Source organism: Balaenoptera physalus (genome assembly GCF_965194825.1).
Source record: "Balaenoptera physalus genome assembly, chromosome: 6".
Classification (NCBI taxonomy): domain Eukaryota; kingdom Metazoa; phylum Chordata; class Mammalia; order Artiodactyla; family Balaenopteridae; genus Balaenoptera; species Balaenoptera physalus.
The window spans coordinates 134,523,772-134,541,601 of NC_138885.1; the positions used below are offsets into that span (position 1 = coordinate 134,523,772).

At 49.0% G+C, this 17,830-nt stretch overlaps 1 protein-coding gene across 5 annotated transcripts in view; it reads right to left on the bottom strand.

Annotated features, from left to right (window-relative positions):
* DRC11 (dynein regulatory complex subunit 11) overlaps positions 1–17,830 on the bottom strand; it is a 172,218-nt gene that overhangs the window by 21,137 nt on the left and 133,251 nt on the right. For 4 of the 5 annotated variants that reach the window (XM_082466349.1, XM_082466346.1, XM_082466348.1 and 1 more), the window contains one exon: positions 4,160–4,246. In XM_082466349.1, the coding sequence (XP_082322475.1) occupies positions 4,160–4,246 (87 nt within the window). Of the gene's footprint in view, positions 1–4,159; positions 4,247–14,493; positions 17,122–17,830 lie in introns of those variants that run through there. The other variant, XM_082466350.1, reaches the window with a different exon arrangement.

The window sequence follows — 17,830 nt, forward strand, 5'->3', positions numbered from 1 at the left end:
AGGAGAGCAAAAAGGTCTGTGGGCCTGAGATGGAATCTCAGTGAGCACCAGTGTATTTAAGGGGTGGGTAGAAGTGCATGGAGGAGACACAGAAGAAAGTGTTGGTGGGGTCTGAGGAGACCAGGAGAAGGCTATGGGGGCTAAGGGAGGACAGAGTTTTACAAGCTGGGGCCCACTGGCGAAATGGATTTCAAAGAACTTTGTGAGAGCAGTTTCCATGGAGCTGGAGAGCATCAAGTGGACAGTGGCGGGTTGAAGGGTGAGCGGGGATGGTGAGAATAGTCTTTTAAGAAGCTTGATGGAGAACAACGCAAGGTGGTAGGGGCGACTGGGGCATGTGTGGGGTGCACATGGAGCTGCCCAAAGACTGGTGGAAGAAGGACTGACCCCAGGACCCTGGTGAGACTGGAGACTACTACTCTGTGGGGGCAGACACACGCTTGCAAGGTCTGAGCCCATCCCCAGCAGCCTGGTTGCCATGGTGACAGTGGTGCAGTCCTGCCTGTTCTGAGGCAGGAGATGATATCGCTGTCTGTGTCTCCTGACAATGGCAGGGATGACCGAACTTAATTAGCCTGTTTGGATAACAAATGTTGATCCTGGGCCGCGTCCAGAGTGACATCTTCACTGATGGCGAGTCCCATCAGGAGGGGATGGAAATGAAAGGTGAGTACATTCAGCCAACACTCTTCTGCACTTGGGCCACCCCTGTTCCGGTTCAGAGCCGCGTCCATTACGCATGAGACTGGTGTGTTCATCCATCATGTCAGCCAACATCCCCACCATCACCTGGCAACCTTCTCAGCCGCCCCGACCGCTGGACCTGCCAGCCCCACACCACCTTATCATTGTGGGCAATTTCAAATTAGTGTCTAACACCCATGCGGCAGTTTCCATTTGCTTTTCTGCGGCCAGCTCCACTAAACCACAGCAGCAGCCAGCTCCAACCCAGACAGCGCTTCCCTCGCGGAGGCCCTACTGTCATGTGGGCAGGGCTCCTGCTGGAGGGAGTCATGGGGGTAATGGAGCAGAAAACGCAGCAGCAGCCCGTCCTGCCTCATTCCTTACCGCATTCGCCTCACACACCAACAGCTGACCACGGCTCCAGCCTCAGAGGGTGGAAACGAGGGCCCTCCTCCTGGGAGGGGCGGGGGAGGGCGCTGTCCAGGCATCTGCCAAGTCCCTGGGGGCTGGGTGTTGAGGACCACGTGGAGGGCAGGGGTGGTCAGGGTCCAGGGGACTCCGGAGCCTGACACATTTGCCTCTAAGATCTGAGGGCCCCACGGGCAGTCTTCAGGATGTGGTTTAAAGTAGCCTGGGGGTTGAAGAGGGGAGGAGGGAGGACGCAGGTGTAGTAGAAGCGTGGAGGGTCAGCTGGGAAGCCAGTGCTAACACTGGACCTGCATCCAGGCAGGGAGAGGGGGTCCTGCCTCTGAGTCCCAGAACTGTACTTGACCAGCTGTGCGCCCTCTCGGGCCTTTGTCCTCTCCTGCAAAACATGGGAAGGCCGCCTCCCTCCCAGGGTGCTAGGAGCTTCCTGACCTACGCGTTGTGCCCCCTGGGTGTCCTCTGCCTGTTGCAGCAGCCCTAGGGGTCCCTGTGCCCGACTCTGCACCCAGGAGCCATCGCTGCCACCTGGCCTTCTCCGTTGCCTCCCTCCTTATGACTGCACAAGCCTCCACACTGTACCTCCTAAAGGGCCTGAGCCCAGAGGTGGAGGCCTCGAGGGTGGAGCTAGTCATTGTGGGTGAGAGTTTTTTTCGAAGAGCGTTCCTGGAATCCCTCCAATCCGCCCTGGGCGGACGCCGGGAGTGCTCTGTGTCGTGGCTGTAGGTGGTGGTTTCTCTGCAGGTGGACATTCTTCTCTAGGTTTCAGCACCTTGGGGATCGGGGGAGCCTTTGGGACGGAGGCTGGGCTGGGTGGCAGTAAGGACGCCGGGTTCCTGGATGGCCAGGTGATGCAATGTGGAACCGGTCGTGCTACCTCCTGGTGCCTCTCGTTGGCGGATGCAGCTGCTGCCCTTGGAATTTGGTGGTCACCTCCAGAGCTTGGACGTCCGATGCTCATGACTGCCCCAGGCCCTGGAGGCTGAGGGACTTGGGTAAGGACAGGAGTCAGAGGCTGGAGGTGGGGTGGGAAGGAGAGGAGAGCTGGCCCAGCGCTGGCCCCAGAGGCAGGAAGGCAGCAGGAACCCTGCAGGCCTGCTCTCCGAGGGGCAGGCCCAGGACGTCGAGCTGGAGGATGCACAGGCAGCGGTTCTCTGCCCACCGTGCTCTCCCCTGGCCGGGGCACTGGAGCTGGGGCCCCTGCACTGCTGCAGGGGTGTGCCTGCCCCTTGCAGCTCTGTCTGTGCCTGGGCTGGCTCAGGCCCCCAGCTGGCCTCTGGACATTTGGGGACCCAGGGACCCTTCTGCTTGTATTCATCAGGCATCCTGGGATTTTCCCAGGTTGTGATTCAGTCCTCAGTGCAGTTAATTCCCCGGACGGACGACAGACTCTTCTAATGCAGAGGTGGACAGAATAAATGTCCGATTTGTCCAAAACAAAGACTGTGCCACCAAAGGCCTTCATTTTCTGCAGGAATGACTAGTCCGTGACTGTATTTGTGGGAATCAGAGATTGTGCTGGAGAGAACATCTCGGGGTCAGCAAGGAAGGGCCTATTCAGGGGAGTGTTCTGGAGACTCTCCTTTGCCGGCTCCCTGCTCTTTCACAGTGACTCCCCTTAGGGGGGGCGTCTACTGAACTCACATTTCGTTCCCTGCCTGACTCTCCCTCAAAGCCCACCAGCCCTTCCCCCAGGGCCCCTCTGGCTCTCTCAAACGGGCATGTCCATCCCTCTTACCCTCGACCCACTGAGGGGTACAGACGAGCAGACGTAATTGTTGGCGACAAACCGACAGCTCGAGGGGGTCATGGGAGAGAATTCGAGAGGGGCTTCACGAACTCAGAGGCTGTTCTCTCTGGAGCCCTTTAATTAGATAGTTAAAGAAGTGGATGCTCAGAGAGGTTAAATTACTTGCTTGCTCAGGGACACACAGCCAACTAAGATGAAGGGCAAAGCAGGGCTGGAACATACATGTCCTGAATTCTCATTCTCCAGGCTGATGTCCAGTGGGAGAGCCCTCGCCCATTAATGAGACAAAGCTGGTGACGTGAAGTGTGTGACACCTTGGATTACACACTGCCTTGCACCTCTTTAGATTTATCGTAGTAACTGCTGCCTTCAAGTTCGCATGTATGTGGCCTTTTAAAAGATTCATTTTATTTTGTTGTTTTTTTAAAATTAATTTTCATTGGAGTATAGTTGCTTTACTGTATGTGGACTTTTTTTTTAACGTACCAACTTCGCCAGCAGAGGGAGCTACCTACCAGATTCCCAGATCAAATAATAAATGAGTCCTCTTAAGAGCTGCTAAAATGACAGGGCAATCAAGGCTCATTTGGGGAAGAAAAGATTCAGCTTTCATTCTTTATCCAAATCATCTCTACCTGCTAAAAATGATGTATAATACATAAGGAGCAAAAGTGATTAAAATCCTTATGAATTTAATCAGAAATTCACAGTTAACCACTATTTGCTTTGGTGCAAATTGATGTGGAATAACAATCATGTGTATCTGCAAATTTTTTTTAACTTGTGGGAAATTTGCTGGTGATTTGCAGGGGGAAGTGCGGGGGAGGGGAGCCATTGAAAGGAGAGAAAAGGAGGAAGGAAGCAATTGACAGAAGACTCCCCGGGGACACCCAATGTGGGGCGCTTGGCAGTTCTATGGACGGTCTTTGTTCATAAATTGCAGCCCTTTTGCTATTTATTATGATGAACAATAGGAAATCCTAATAATAACTCCTATGTGTGCCATTTGCTGTAACTGAGCGGAGTTCTCTCAATTGTTTCTTACCCCTGAATCGGTAGGTTTGGGTTTAACGCTCCCCTCCCCCCTTCTCCATACTTTTTTTCATTTCTTCTAAATTATGCCTCGTAAAATCAGACACTGGATCCTTTCAAATGCAGACAAGGGCTTAAGGCAGAGAGACGCCCCTCCGTTTCCTTCCTCCCTTGAAAAAGCAAGACCGTCTTGAAAAATCGAGGTAGTCCCTGGTACGGGGCCACTTTGGAGGAGGGGAAGGGCCGCATTAAGAAATGAGAAGCCCTCACCTTCCTTTCGGCGCTGGGGACTTTCTTGTAGAAGGTTTTCTCGGTGTCTCCAATCCACACCACGGAGGGCTGGAGCTGGCGGGCCACCTGCAAGGAGGAATGGTGGGTTGTAAATGCATTTCCCTCTGGGGTGCACACTTGACCCCAGGGGACGGCGGGGGGGGACTCGCGGGGCTGCACTGCGCATGCGGCCTGTGGCCTCCTTCACAGCCGGATGGGGGCGCTGCCCGGCCCTCTCCCACCTGTGGGCAGGTGCGCTGGGGGTCTGTGCGATCTGTTCCAGGACCCCGAGCCTTGACTCAGTTTGGCTTGAAATAAGCCAATAGTTTTCTGCTGCAAACGAAGGGAATTGGGCCAGGAGTTTTAATTACAGCCTACGGCCCCGCTCCCAGGTTGATTCAAGTTTGCTCATTTCGAGAAAAGCTGTTTTAGCACCAGGGCCCCCATGATGCCATTTGTTCGTCTCCGTGTGGCTGCGCCTTTGTGGCCGTGGTTTCCTCTGGAAGGTGGCTCTGAGCCCCTCCAGGGCGAGCGGGGCTTCGTGACAGCGCTGGGACTTACCGTGGGCCCATGAATAATTGCCACGCACCTAACAATCTCTTCAAAGCGCCCCCATGAGAGCAGAGTTCGGGTATTTTTGCAACAATTTGCGCTTTGTGCAAAATGGTGACAGATAAAAGCGGTCTCCAGCCACAGCGAATGCAGTGTTACGTACTCCTATTTTTGTATTTCTTTAAACATCATTAAGGCAGCAGGTATGATTCTTAAACCAAGGCAGACATTTAATAAATGATGGAAAAATCACCGGGAACACTGGCTGAGTCTGCTTCCGCCAGCACTATGTACCAAGGGAAGCAGATTATGCGCGTTCAAAGACAAAAGTGGATTCAGCTTGATCCCCTTGCCACTCCGAACCCCAGTCTGGCTGTATTCCAGTCCCACACACGCCAGGATGCCAGGACGTTCAGAGAGGAAACGGTACCAGCCAACCACTCTATGGTCAGCGTTATTCTTTAGGCCCTGAGCCACAGAGTTTAAGAATTCAGAATCACAAGTTTCAATCCCAGTACCCGAGGCAGCTTGGCGTGGAGCAATCAAAATAGTGAGCGAGACAGGCCCGGGCCACACACATTGTACAGGGCATCACACGCAAGATTACGGCCAGCACAGACCAGCACTTCCTCTGCTTGGAGGGTGTCACCTGTGATACCTCATGTGAGCTCACTACAGCCCTATGTAGCATGTAGCATTATTATCATCCCTGTTTACAGATGGTGAAACTGAGGCTCAAAGACACTACATGACCTGTCCAAGGTCACACAGCTAGAAAGTGGCAGAAGCAGGATGCGAGGCCAGGCTGATCGATGGCTGCCGGGTCTGTGCTGGAGGCATGGCCATGTCCTCGGTCCTCTCACTTCCTCCAGCCAGATGCTTGAGCACCCTCCCTTGCCCCACCTCCCATGTCTAACCATCCTCAAGTCTCCATCCCCCCTCCTAATCTCTTTCAGCCACATCAGTGCATCCATTCTCTCAGCTCCTGACTTTAACCCCCAACTTCTTTCCAGCTGTCTTGCCCACTGCAGTCAGAGGGACCCACTCAAGTGTCAGAGGGGCAGGCTCCAAGGAACCATTGTGCCACTAAAAGCTATTTTGGGTTTAAGTCAAAAGCTTCCCTGCTTCCGGCCCCCAAAGAAAATAAGCAAATGAGATACTGTACATAAAAGGTTTTCAGCTTCTCTGAAAAAAGATACTTTATAATAGCAAAGGCAAAAATCTGATTCTTTTCAATCCCTCTTGAAAATCTTAGCTTTAGAACGGAAACCAATGGAAACACAGTTTTCACATAAGCAGCTGTCTCCTGTCTCAGGCTGACTCGCGCGCTCACCGAGGCAGCAGACCGGCCTCTCCTGTGTCCATCTGGCAAACACCGCATCTTCCATGGCTCTTATTTGTGTGCCTCTTTTCTCTAGATCCAGCTGTTCTTAATGGAAATTGCAGATGTGAGTACCAAGTATTCCAGCGTTCCTTTTCTCTTTCCGCTTTTAACAAGGTAAGCTACATAGATGGACTTGACACACAGGCATCTTATTAGTTTGGGATAATTTTGACAGCAGCAGTCTTATTTCTCGCACCTTATTTAAAGTTGTTCTGAAAACCTGGCCACACCATTCCATTGAATGGGACCGCTAAGGATTGTTCCCTGAACTTGAGCTCTCTCTCTGAGCGGTGGGGGAATTCCACACTTCCTGTGTTTCTAACACGCACCTGCGAAGGAATTCCTTCCTCAGGACTGTCACCTGCTCTGGGGTTCCCAGGGCTGTGCAGAGGGCCTGGGTGGCCACATGGTTTGGAAGGGCTCAGTGATTATCAAATGAGCAGAAAACACTTCCCAAGTGAGTTCTTTGACGATAACAATACAAAGAATGGTCATTTGCAAATTGCCTTGAGATCTAGGACGCCACTGCTACTCCCTTTCCATGTACCCCATGCGGAGGCAAGCGCGTCCCACCCGACTCCCCTTTACACATAAGGTGCCGAGGTGGAGAAAGAAGTGAGTAAAATCCCCTCCTCCCCCGGCACAGAGAAATGTGGAGCCCAGAGTAAGCCCTGGGTCGGCCCGACACCCCCAGGCCAGCACTATCATCCAGGCAGCAGGTTCCCACGTTGCCATGGAGAGAAGATGCCTATTCCAAAGCATCTCCTTACCCTTGGCCCGTGTCCTCCTCTATCACCTTTCACTCTAATAGGAAGAAGGGCTCTAAGACCATCACTGTCTTGTCCTCCAGAGCATGAATCTCTATTTCCCTGACCTTCCTCAGTGGCATGCCTGGTCAGGGGACGTCTGGTGACCTTGGTCAGTTCTGGGCAGAGAAGAGGGGTACAGAAAGCTGGGCCCTCCCAGGCCGAACACCTCTCCCACCAGGAAGAATGGAAGGAGCTGAGGCTCTTTTCCTTGGGGAAAAGAAGACTCAAGGGGGCAAGTGAGCTGATTTCAAATAGTTGAAAGGCTGTCATGGAGAAGAAAGTCTGGTTTTATTATTTTGGGTCCATCATGTAGAATGAAAGCCATTCTCTCATTTTTCATTCACAACATTGATAGAGGGGCTTTGATGTGCCGGGCACTGGGGTAGGTGCTGGGGTCCCTGACATCAAGGAGCCCACCGATAGAAGTGGCGGGCAGATGTGTAGCTGGGAGGGGGGCACAAGGAAAATGGGGTGTCAGCAAGGACCACCGATGACAGAAAGAGGGAGAAGTGGATGAGGGGGCTAAGTAGGAATGGAGACTGTCAACGAGGGTTAAAGGAGACAGACCTTCCAATGGTTTCCAGAAGGTCCCAGAGCCTGGAGAAGGGGATGCATCTGCCATGCTCAGGACAGGAGCCAAGGTGCAGGGCTAGGTGTGCCCACATGGGGCTGCTCGGGGTCATTCTGGAAGGTGTCACAAAGGCCTTAGCCGTGCTACGGAGTTTGCTTCTACCCTGGAAGCTGTGGAGAGTCTGTAAGGGTCTTGAATCGTGACCTTTGATGCTGGTTGTGTTAGAGGAAAATCCCTCTGGTAGGGTGTGAAGCATGACTGCTCCCCGGAGACTGGGAAAGAGATGGGGGTGTGTGTGCAGATGGAGTGGTGAGAGGTGAGGCTGGAGGCAGGGAGAGGGTTCGGAGGCTTTTGGAGGAAGAGGAGGTGAGATCTGGGGCAGAGGAGTGGTGGGGAGGGCAGGAGACGGATGTGAGGGGCATTTAGGATCTGCGAGACCTGGTGATGGTTGGGTGAGGGATGAGGAAGTAGGGGGTCTCCAACGCTGGGAGGCCTGGAGGATAGGAGGACGATGGCCCAGGAATCCAACAAGGGGACTTGATGAAAGGATGAGGTCAGGTTAGGCCAGGGGAGCCCCAGGGCAGCTGGACGTCCAGGCGGGAGGACTGCTGGGTCTGGGGGGCAGGAGGGAGGTGGGGGGCTGGAAAGGGCTCTGAGGATGGCAGCAGAGCCATGGGAATGGATGGAGAGGATTCTCAAGGAAAGGGGGAGAGGGGAGGAAGCGAGACCAGGGCTGCGGAGTGGGGACCACAGGGTGAAGATGTTGATGGAAGAGAGAAGGAAGAGAAGCCCCCGAGAGAACAAAGGGGCACAGAAGAGGGAGCCGTCCTGCAGCCCAGGGAAGGTGGAAGGCAGTGAGGGGTGGGCGACGGCGGCCAGTGCTGGCCCAAGGGTCTGGCAACCAGGAGGTCACTGGTGGCCTTGGCAGGGTGTGGAGGGGACAGAAGCCAGGCGACAGGGAGCTGAGGAGCGCATGGGACAGAGACAGGAAACATTGGCAGAGTTTAGAGATGGCATTGGGTGGGGAAGTAAGGCGGGAGAGGATGACCTTCAGGGGAGACGCCATCCCTGCTTCACAGCCACGGCGAGGGGAAGGATGCCTGTGGGCCAGGCAGGTGCTGGAGAGTCAAGGCACAGCCACGGAGGCATCAGGCAGGCAAGGCTGAGCTTTGAAAACGTGTGCCCTGGAAATACAGTCCGTTTTTTTTTTTTTTAATATTTATTTATTAATTTATTTGGTTACATGGGGTCTTAGTTGTGGCAGGCAGGCTCCATAGTTGCAGCATGTGGGCTCCTTAGTTGCAGCACATGTGCTCCTCAGTTGCGGCACGCGAACTCTTAGTTGCGGCATGCATGTGGGATCTAGTTCCCTGAGCAGGGATCGAACCCGGGCTCCCAGCATTGGGAGCGCAGAGTCTTATCCACTGTGCCACCAGGGAAGTCCCAGTCCTTTCTTCTTGTCTTGCAAAAGCAGCATTGGTTAGTAAAAATTTCAGAATACATATTCAGACAGGCATAAACACCCTCTGCCCCTCCACTGAGGAAACGCATCAGACCTGTCCTGTCTTTACAGATCTTTCTCAGTATCCATACTTGCAAGCACGAGACTGTTCGTCACACACTGCTTTATATTCTTGTTCACTTCGCACGAAATTTATTTCTCCAACATCATTTTAGCAAGGGGTCTCATCATTTATTGATCTAACCCGTTTTTTTAAACATTTGGATGGCTTTCCTCCTTCTTGCTAAACCAAACAGCACTTAGATGGGTGCTTTTGGGTCCATGAAGCTAGTCGGTCGGAGGGTCTGCCAGCTCTTCACATTCTCACCCGTGTGGTCCACCTGCCGTCCCGGAGGCCCTCTGTTCACACTCTCTCCAGCCACAAATAAGTGGATCTGTTTTTCTACTCTCTTCTCCTCAACAAGTATTAACCATAAAAAACTCTTTGCCAATTTGTTAATGAAAAATGGTATCCTTTGCTATTTTAATTTTCACTTAGCAATGAAAAGGCTTTGTTTAAATTACCCACAGATAGTTTGAGGTCATGGGCAATTAAATGTAATTAATTCGTAATGGAAGTTTCCAGAAGTTACAGGGGATAGTTTATTTAAACCGCCAGTAGAGGGCTCTGTAGTCCTATTGAATATCAATTCCCGAATAAAGATGCGTTTCAACCAAAATGTGCTTTTTCAAATTCTGGGAAGGTCTAGCAAACAGTTACTTCTCCATCCATGTGAGTTTTATGGATTTGATCTTTTGTGTTCTCCAAAGAAATGCTGTCAAACATCCGCCATCGGAATTAGATTCTCTTGGTTGGGATATAATGGCTCAACAATGAAAACCAGTTTGTGTTTGGCACGCTTGAATTACTAATTAGATCTGCCCAAATGACCCTTGGAAGCTTTGGAAGTTCTTTCTGAAAGGGTCCTATTTTGTTTGTCACAGAGAACCCCAGGAAAACCCAGCTCCGTTTTTCAGTGGTTGTGTCTTAGTTTACCAAACTGAAAAGGACCATCCATCCACCTATCCATCTGTCCGTACGCCCTTCCATCTATCCAACCCACACAGATTTTGCTGAGCATCTGTGGTGACAGGCAGGGACGTCTGGGAAACATGGTCCCTGCCTGCAGAGTGTGTGGCCTCCTGTGTCTGAATGGGAGCTGCTGGGCAGTCAGGCAGCCGTCAGCGAGGTGCTGCCATGCTGGGGAGGAGCTGGGGGGGCGGTTATTTGGGGGGGGGTCTTAGCTTTCTGAACTATAGTCACTCGGATTCTGTTTCCATTTAATATGTGAAGACATTTTGTTCTCTATTTCCATTACTTACAAATGATATTTTCAAAATTTCTATTTCCTTGCATTATGTTTTATGTGATTGTAGGAGTTACTTCAAGTCCTTGCTGGCTGTGAGTTGGGACAAACTGTGAATGACAATCACAGGAAGAGCAGAGGTGGATTAGAGTCAGCAGCCTGGCTGGGCTGACCCTGTATGGAAAGGAAGGTAAACTGAGGCAGAGGAGAGGACCAGGAGGGAGGCACAGCTGATGGACTGGGAAAGGTGACATGGGGGAACCAGGTCAGCGCTGGTGCCAGGAGCCCACTGATACCATTGCTGATGATCAGGTGGAATTCGAGGGGATGGTGTCTGGATGGCGACAGGTGTCACGCTTACGGATCATCCAGACTTTCCCCTGGGACCCCCTCTTCCCAGCCTACTCCCAGCTAATCCATTAGAACTAATGGATTCACGCCCACCCGCCCTGACTCTGTGCCAACTTTGGGAAGCACAGGGGTTAACGCCTGGGTGCAAGGCCGTGGTCACCCTCCCCATGCACCTTTTAGCCACATGTAGGGCACTCCCCGCTCTAAGCGTTTCCAAACTGGTTAAAAATTCTTTAATGCCTGTGACATGGACCCCGTCCCCATTACCCACCACGGAACAAGAGCAGATGCAGCCACGCTTACGTGCCGTACAGCCCACAGCGCGTCTGCACACACCTCACTGCAGGTGGCCCCCCGGGGCATCCGGGGTTGGGACCCGCCAGCCCGGCCGCCCATCCTCTGTGGGGGCGTGTGCATGCTCTGACCGCTGCTCGGTTTTGCTGTGAACCTGAAACCGCTCTAAAATGGGAAGTCTGTAGTAAAAAAAAAAGGTTTTGCTGCCTACGTGTGCTCCCTTCTTCAACCTGAAACCGTCTACACGACCCAGCGGGAGGGGACCCAGCTTTCTGATAGCAGCCCACTCAGGGCTCATGGGCAGCAGCCCCCAGTCCCTTTATTGCCACACCTGAGGCTGCACGAAAGCGGCTAAATTCTGTTTCTCTGTTTCCCTCTCCTCTCCCCCTCCTCTCTTACCCCCTCTCTCATTTCAGCAGCTCTGTTTTGGGGGGTCAGGTGTAGGTCTCTGCTTTACCCTTACTGAATTTCACCTTGAAAAGGCGGGACTGACATATTTATTACATTTACTGTACATCTGTGTGTTTTTTTTAAAGATCATCCACGGATAGCCATGATGTCTTTGTCTGGGTTATTAACCAGGAGTACAAGTCTCCACGAGCTACAGAGATGTAATTGCCTGGGCTCCCCATCTGCTGACTCCTGGGCCAGCTGTTTACACCAGCACATCTGGGCAAAATCCCTTGGCCAGCTGCCACGGGCCGTTGGCTGTGAGCCCAGCATGGAGCCCTGGTGGGTGGTGCTGAGGCACGAGGAGCACCTCAGCTCCCTATTGTCTGGATTCGCAGGCCAGTACGGGCCACGTGGCCCAGACACCGGCTGGGCGGCCTCGTGAGCCCTGCTCTCTTAGGTCTCCCTCTGAGTCCAGCCCTCAGTGGCCAGACCTCTGACAAAGGAGGAAAGGGAGGAAGCCAGGACCCCAGGGAGGAAGGGACCATCTCCCCCAGGACCCAGAGCTCAGGATTAGGATGCTCTGCTCTGTCCTGCTCTCCGGGGTGCTGCTGGCCTCCCCTCCGCCTTCTCACGGGCGGTCTGGAGGGTCAGGGAAGGGGGAAATCGGGAGGGCGTGGGGTGCCGCGGGAGCTGCCAATGGGACGCTACAGCCTCCAGTTTCTTCACCTTCTCACGCTGAAATGTCTCACGCTGAAAAGGGTAAGCTGACACTCTGGCCCAGGAATGGCCTTGCGCTCGGGCCACCACGAGGGCATAGCTTTCACAAGGCCGGGCACGACACAGCCTTCACTCTCCCAGAGGCCAGCTGGGGGCCAGGTAATGGCTCTGGAGTCAGATCTAGGCTTAAATCCAGATGCCAGCCCCTTAGTTCTCTTGTATTTTTGGTTGAATTAAGCATTCTGAGCCTCAGTTTTCTGGTCTGTAAAATGGAGACATTAATTCCTGCCTCATCAGGGATTGGGGCAATGAAAAGGGAAAGTGTGTATAAAACTTCTGGCCAGACAACGAGTCTTCCCTGCTTCTCCATCCCCTGCTTGACCATCATAAACACCTGAGGAGGCTGGCACCCTGCCTTGATAACTTCTTTTGTCTGCAAAACACCTATTAAATATTAATCATTTATCCCATGTTTCTTAATTGTTAGATGTATTTCTAATATTTCCTAGCTAAATAGATGTATATTCCTTTCCACATATAGCTTTACTAGACGAGAGAATTTTAAATAACATTTGTTAACTGGTACGGTAAAGGCATTTCTTAAAGGAATGCATTAGAGTTATCGCGTGTAAAATAAAGGAACCCTCCCAAAATAATGAGAACAAAACAGATTTGAACTTGTGCTTGGGAAACAGATCAGAAACTTGTTTCGCCAGCATGTTTTCACGTGCACGGGGTGTTGTGGGCGAAGCAGACGCCTCCAGCCAGAAGTGAAATTATGATGTTTCCTAGGCGTTGCATTCTTTGCTCTGCCGAGATTAATTCAGTCAGAGGAATTCTTTATAAGAAGATGTGATGAGTAATTGGGCCCTTCTGTTATTTCACCTTCTCCAGCAAATGCCTCTCAGATCCATATTTTGCTGCCCTCAAGCTGCTGCGGCCCCGGCCCACATAACAGGACCGCACTGGAGCTTCCTGCCACTGATTCACCAGCACAGCCATAAAATCCCACTTTCCTTTGGTTAATTAAAGGCAAATACCTCTTTGCAATGCAGATAGCTGCTCCGTCAGTCCTGCCAGGACACAGTGGCTCACTGTACGTGATCTTTAATTGAATGACTTCCACTCCAGAGACCTCTTGGTCTTTCATTAATCAGCTATATACACAATAAAGGTGAAGCTTAATGAGGTGTGTGTCAGGCCCTCCAACGTGGAGTGGCCTAGGTGGATGCAAGTACTGTTCCACATGTTGATAATCTGACATCCAGCACTTTGTGGTCCACCTAATGTCAGTCTGCAGTGATTCTAATTAATGCAAAGATAGCTTGACTGATATCAAGACAAACCTCTCAGTGGCAGGAGCAAATAATTTCTGGAGAGTGAGAACATCATGATCATGTCCTTGGCTCTGTCCTGGAGTCTGAGCGATTGGGCCATTTGGTGGCTGGAGAAGAGCGGCTTAATTCAGAGGCTGAATAATGCAGCTGTTAGACCTGGAGCCTCTGCACCTAGACTGACCAGGCTCACGTCACGGCATTGCAACCCAGGAAAGTCACTTAAATGCTCTGTACCTCAGTTTTCTGATCAGCAAAATGGGGATAACAATAGTGCTCACCTCATAAGGTTGTTGTGAGGAGTTAGTGAGTTAAAACAGAAGTGTAAGGTCTGTGATATACAGATGCTCACGAAATGCCAATATTTTTATACTCATGTGCTTCTGTTGGTTACTTGACAATGTCAACAAAATTCAGCATTTAGAATGAGTGCATTTAGGTGTTCTTTTGGGCAAGAGGATGGGTTTCTCTTACTTTTCCTCTGAAGAACTTAGTGCTTTGAGCTTGGTGGTTAAGTACACAGAGGCCACAAGTCAGGTTGCTGGGCTTCAAATTCCAGCTCATCTTCAAATTATTGGGTAACCTTGCAAGTGTGCATGCATGGGGGAAGATTCCAAGAAGCTCAGTGGAAAGCAACAGCTGGAACACTAAAATAATTGAGCACATACCTTAGCTTCTGCCAAGTTAAAAGAGCTTGGTAAACACCTCAAGCTGTCCTTTTAGACCTCAAAGTAAAGACAAGGTTCCAGGACTAAGGGCGAACTCAAAACAGACCCACACTAACAAAATAGAAAACGAAACCTCTGCAAGTTCAAGCTGATCAGCCAGCAACTTAACTGCCTGATAGAACCAAGCCTAGCATGCTTCAGAGTGTCAACAACGTATCATCCACAATGTCTAATGTACAATAAAAAATTATTAATCATATGAGGAAACAGAAACATGTGACACATAGTCAAGAAAAAACAAATAGAAACAAACCCCAAGGTGACACAATATTGGAATTAGCAGATAAGGACTATAAGGCAACTACTGAGTTCAAGGACTTAAAAGAAAAGATAGCTACATTGAATGAACAGATGGAGAATTACAACAGAGAAATAGAGACCTATAAGAATAAGCAAATTTAGGGACTTCCCTGGTGGCGCAGTGGTTGAGAGTCTGCCTGCCAATGCAGGGGACGCGGGTTCGAGCCCTGGTCTGGGAAGATCCCACATGCCGCGGAGCGGCTGGGCCCGTGAGCCACAATTGCTGAGCCTGCACGTCTGGAGCCTGTGCTCCGCAACAAGAGAGGCCGCGATAGTGAGAGGCCCGCGCACCGCAATGAAGAGTGGCCCCTGCTTGCCGCAACTAGAGAAAGCCCTCGCACAGAAACGAAGACCCAACACAGCCATGAATAGATAAATAAATAATAAATAAATAAATAACTTAAAAAAAAAAAAGAATAAGCAAATTTAAATCCTAGAACTGAAAAGCAAAATGTCAGAAACACAAAAAAATAATCCACAAGATAGGTTTAATAGCAGATTGGAGATAGTAGAAGAAAGGGTAGGTAAACTTGAATGTAGATTAATAGAAATTATCCAATGTGGAAACTAGAGAGACAGAACCTCAGTGACTTGTGGAACAATATGAAGCAGTCAAATATATATATATATGTATATATATATATATCTCAGAAGGAGAAGAGAGAAAGTGAGGCAGAAAAAATATTTGAGGAAATAATGGCTCAAATTTCCCAAATTTGGCTTAAAACATGTATTTACAGTTTCAATGAGCACAGTGAGCCACAAGCAGTTAAAGTACAAAGAACAAACAAAAATATCTAGACACCTTATAGCCAAGTGAATGAAAACAAAGATAAAGAGAAAATCTTAAAACCATTCAGAGAATATTGACACATTACACACAAGAGATCAATAATTCGAATTTCTGACAACTTTTCATCAGAAATAATGCAGTCACAGAGACAATGTAATAACATTTTTAAAGTGCTGAAAGAAAAATGTGTCAACCCAGAATTCTATATCCATCAAAAATATCCTTCAAAAATGGAGGCAATGTAAAAACATTTAAAAATAAAATGAAAGCTGAGAAAACTTGTTGCCAGCAGACCTGCACTAAAAGAAATGTAAAGGAATTTCTGCAGCTGAAAGGGAAATGACACCAAATGGAAACCTGGATTGGCAGAAAGGAATGAAGAGCACTTAAAATGGTAAATGTGTGGGTAAGTATGAAATATTAAACTTTTCTGCTGAATTTCTTTAAAAGACAAATGACTATTCAATGCAAAAATAATAACACTCTATTGTGTTGTTGACATTTCTAGATATAAAATGTATGATAAAATCATAAAGGACAAGGGATAATAAATGGATTATATTGTAAGATTCTCACATTTTAAGGAAAATAGTACAATATTAATACTATGTAGACTGTGTTAAGTTAAAAATGACTATTGTAATTCGTAGAGCAATCACTGAAAAATGAGTCATTGCTAAAAAGACAATAGAGGAATTCAAATAAAGTAATAAAAAGTACTGAGTTTACCCAAAAGAAGGAGAAACGGAAGAAGAAAAAAGAAATGGGACAAATGGAGAACACACAGCAAAACGGGAGACCTAACTCAACCATGTGAATAATTGTAAAGGGAGCAAACACTCCAATTCAATGGTAGATATTGTCAGATTGGATAAGAAAGCAAGACTCAAGTATGTGCTATCCACAAAAAGGCATTTTAACTATAAAGACATTGAAAATAAAAGAGTATAAAGAAAGCTGGTGTGGCACCATTAATATCAGACTGGGTAGACTTCAAGATAGGGAGTGTTATTAGAGACAAAAAGGGACATTTCATAATGATAAAATAACCCATCAGGAAGACATCACATCCTAAGTGTGGATACATCTTATGCATACCAGAGCTTCAGCATATGTGAGGCAAAACCCAACAGAACTAAAAGGAGAAATAAAGAATTTCACAATCATAGTTGGAGGCTTTAATACCCCCTCTCAGTAACTGATAGGACAAGTAAACAACAAAAAAATTAGAAAACGAAAAAGCAAGTCACAGAGTGAGAGGAAACATTTGCAATATGTGTGTCCCACAAAGAACTTGTAACCAGAATATATAAAGAACTCTTCCAAATCTCAAGACCAGCAGTCCAGTGAAGAGTAGGCAAATGACTTGAACAGACATTTCAAAAAAGAAGTTATACAAGGACCAAAAAGCACATGAAGATGGTGGTGACACAGCTGTATCCGTTTCTTCAAAGCTCACACTTAAAATGCATATTTCAGATCTGTGCATGTCACTGTATATAAATTTTACCTTAATAAAAATAGTGCAGGATGGTCAGGAAGAGAAGGGTCTAGGTTTGGACCGTGCTCAGCCACTTGATCTCAGTGGCCTTGGGCAAGTTACTTAACCTCTCAGAGCCCCAGTTTCTTTATCTGTAAAATGGGGATGAGAATGAACTCTTCACTGGGCTGCTGTGAAGATTAAATACAATGACACAAGACGTGGAGCACTTAGCGTGTATGAGGCGCTCTATTAAACAGCTTAATGCTCGCTCTTTATTCCCCACCCTCCTTCTTCTTCTCGCCTCCCAGCTCCTCAAACTTCTCTCTCCATGGATTCCTTCAGGACAAGCAAGGGACGAAAGTAGGGGGCGATGTCCTAGCTTGCACAGCGTGGGGTCCATGTGGCTGGGAGAGGAAACCCCGCTGCCATCACTTCCTCCCTGGGGCTGTTAGGAGGAGACGGAAAAGGAACCATTTCTATGAGCGGCTGCTCGTGTGTAACCATCTCCCCTGAAAGCAGATGCAGAGCTAACATCTAGCCCCAGGTACCGGACAGTCCTTGCTCCATGTCCATTTTGATATAGTAAAAGCTGGCTTATCGGGCATGCTAGCAAAATGAACTGAACAGCCTAAGGACAACCTTGAGGGACTCGAACAACTGAAAATGAAATCCTGTGAAGTTTTAATATCAAATATAAATACTGAGTATCAGAATGCTCTAAAACTCGGTAATCCTCAAGTGTACATATGTATATTGTGTCTCTATCTATCCATCTATCTATTATCTATCATCTAACTATCCATCCACCATCCATCGATGTATCTTCCTCATCATCCATCACCATCATCATCTACATCTAAACTATATCAGAGAATCATTGCTTTTAGGGCTGACAGTATCATTTGGTTTGACTCCTTCATTTCAGTGACGATAAAACAGAGACCCAGGGAGGTGAAGAGCTTATCTAAGATCACAGTGCTGGGCTGTGTATGCACCTTCGAGGACGTGGCATCCTCTGGCACTGGGATGTAATTGAATATCTACACTACTGCGGTCAGCTTAGCTTCCTGTGGGTTCCTCCTTTATTTCCTGTGTGAGCAGCTGACTTCAATTTATGCCACGTGAGAAAAAAAATACCCCCAGATGCAAATATC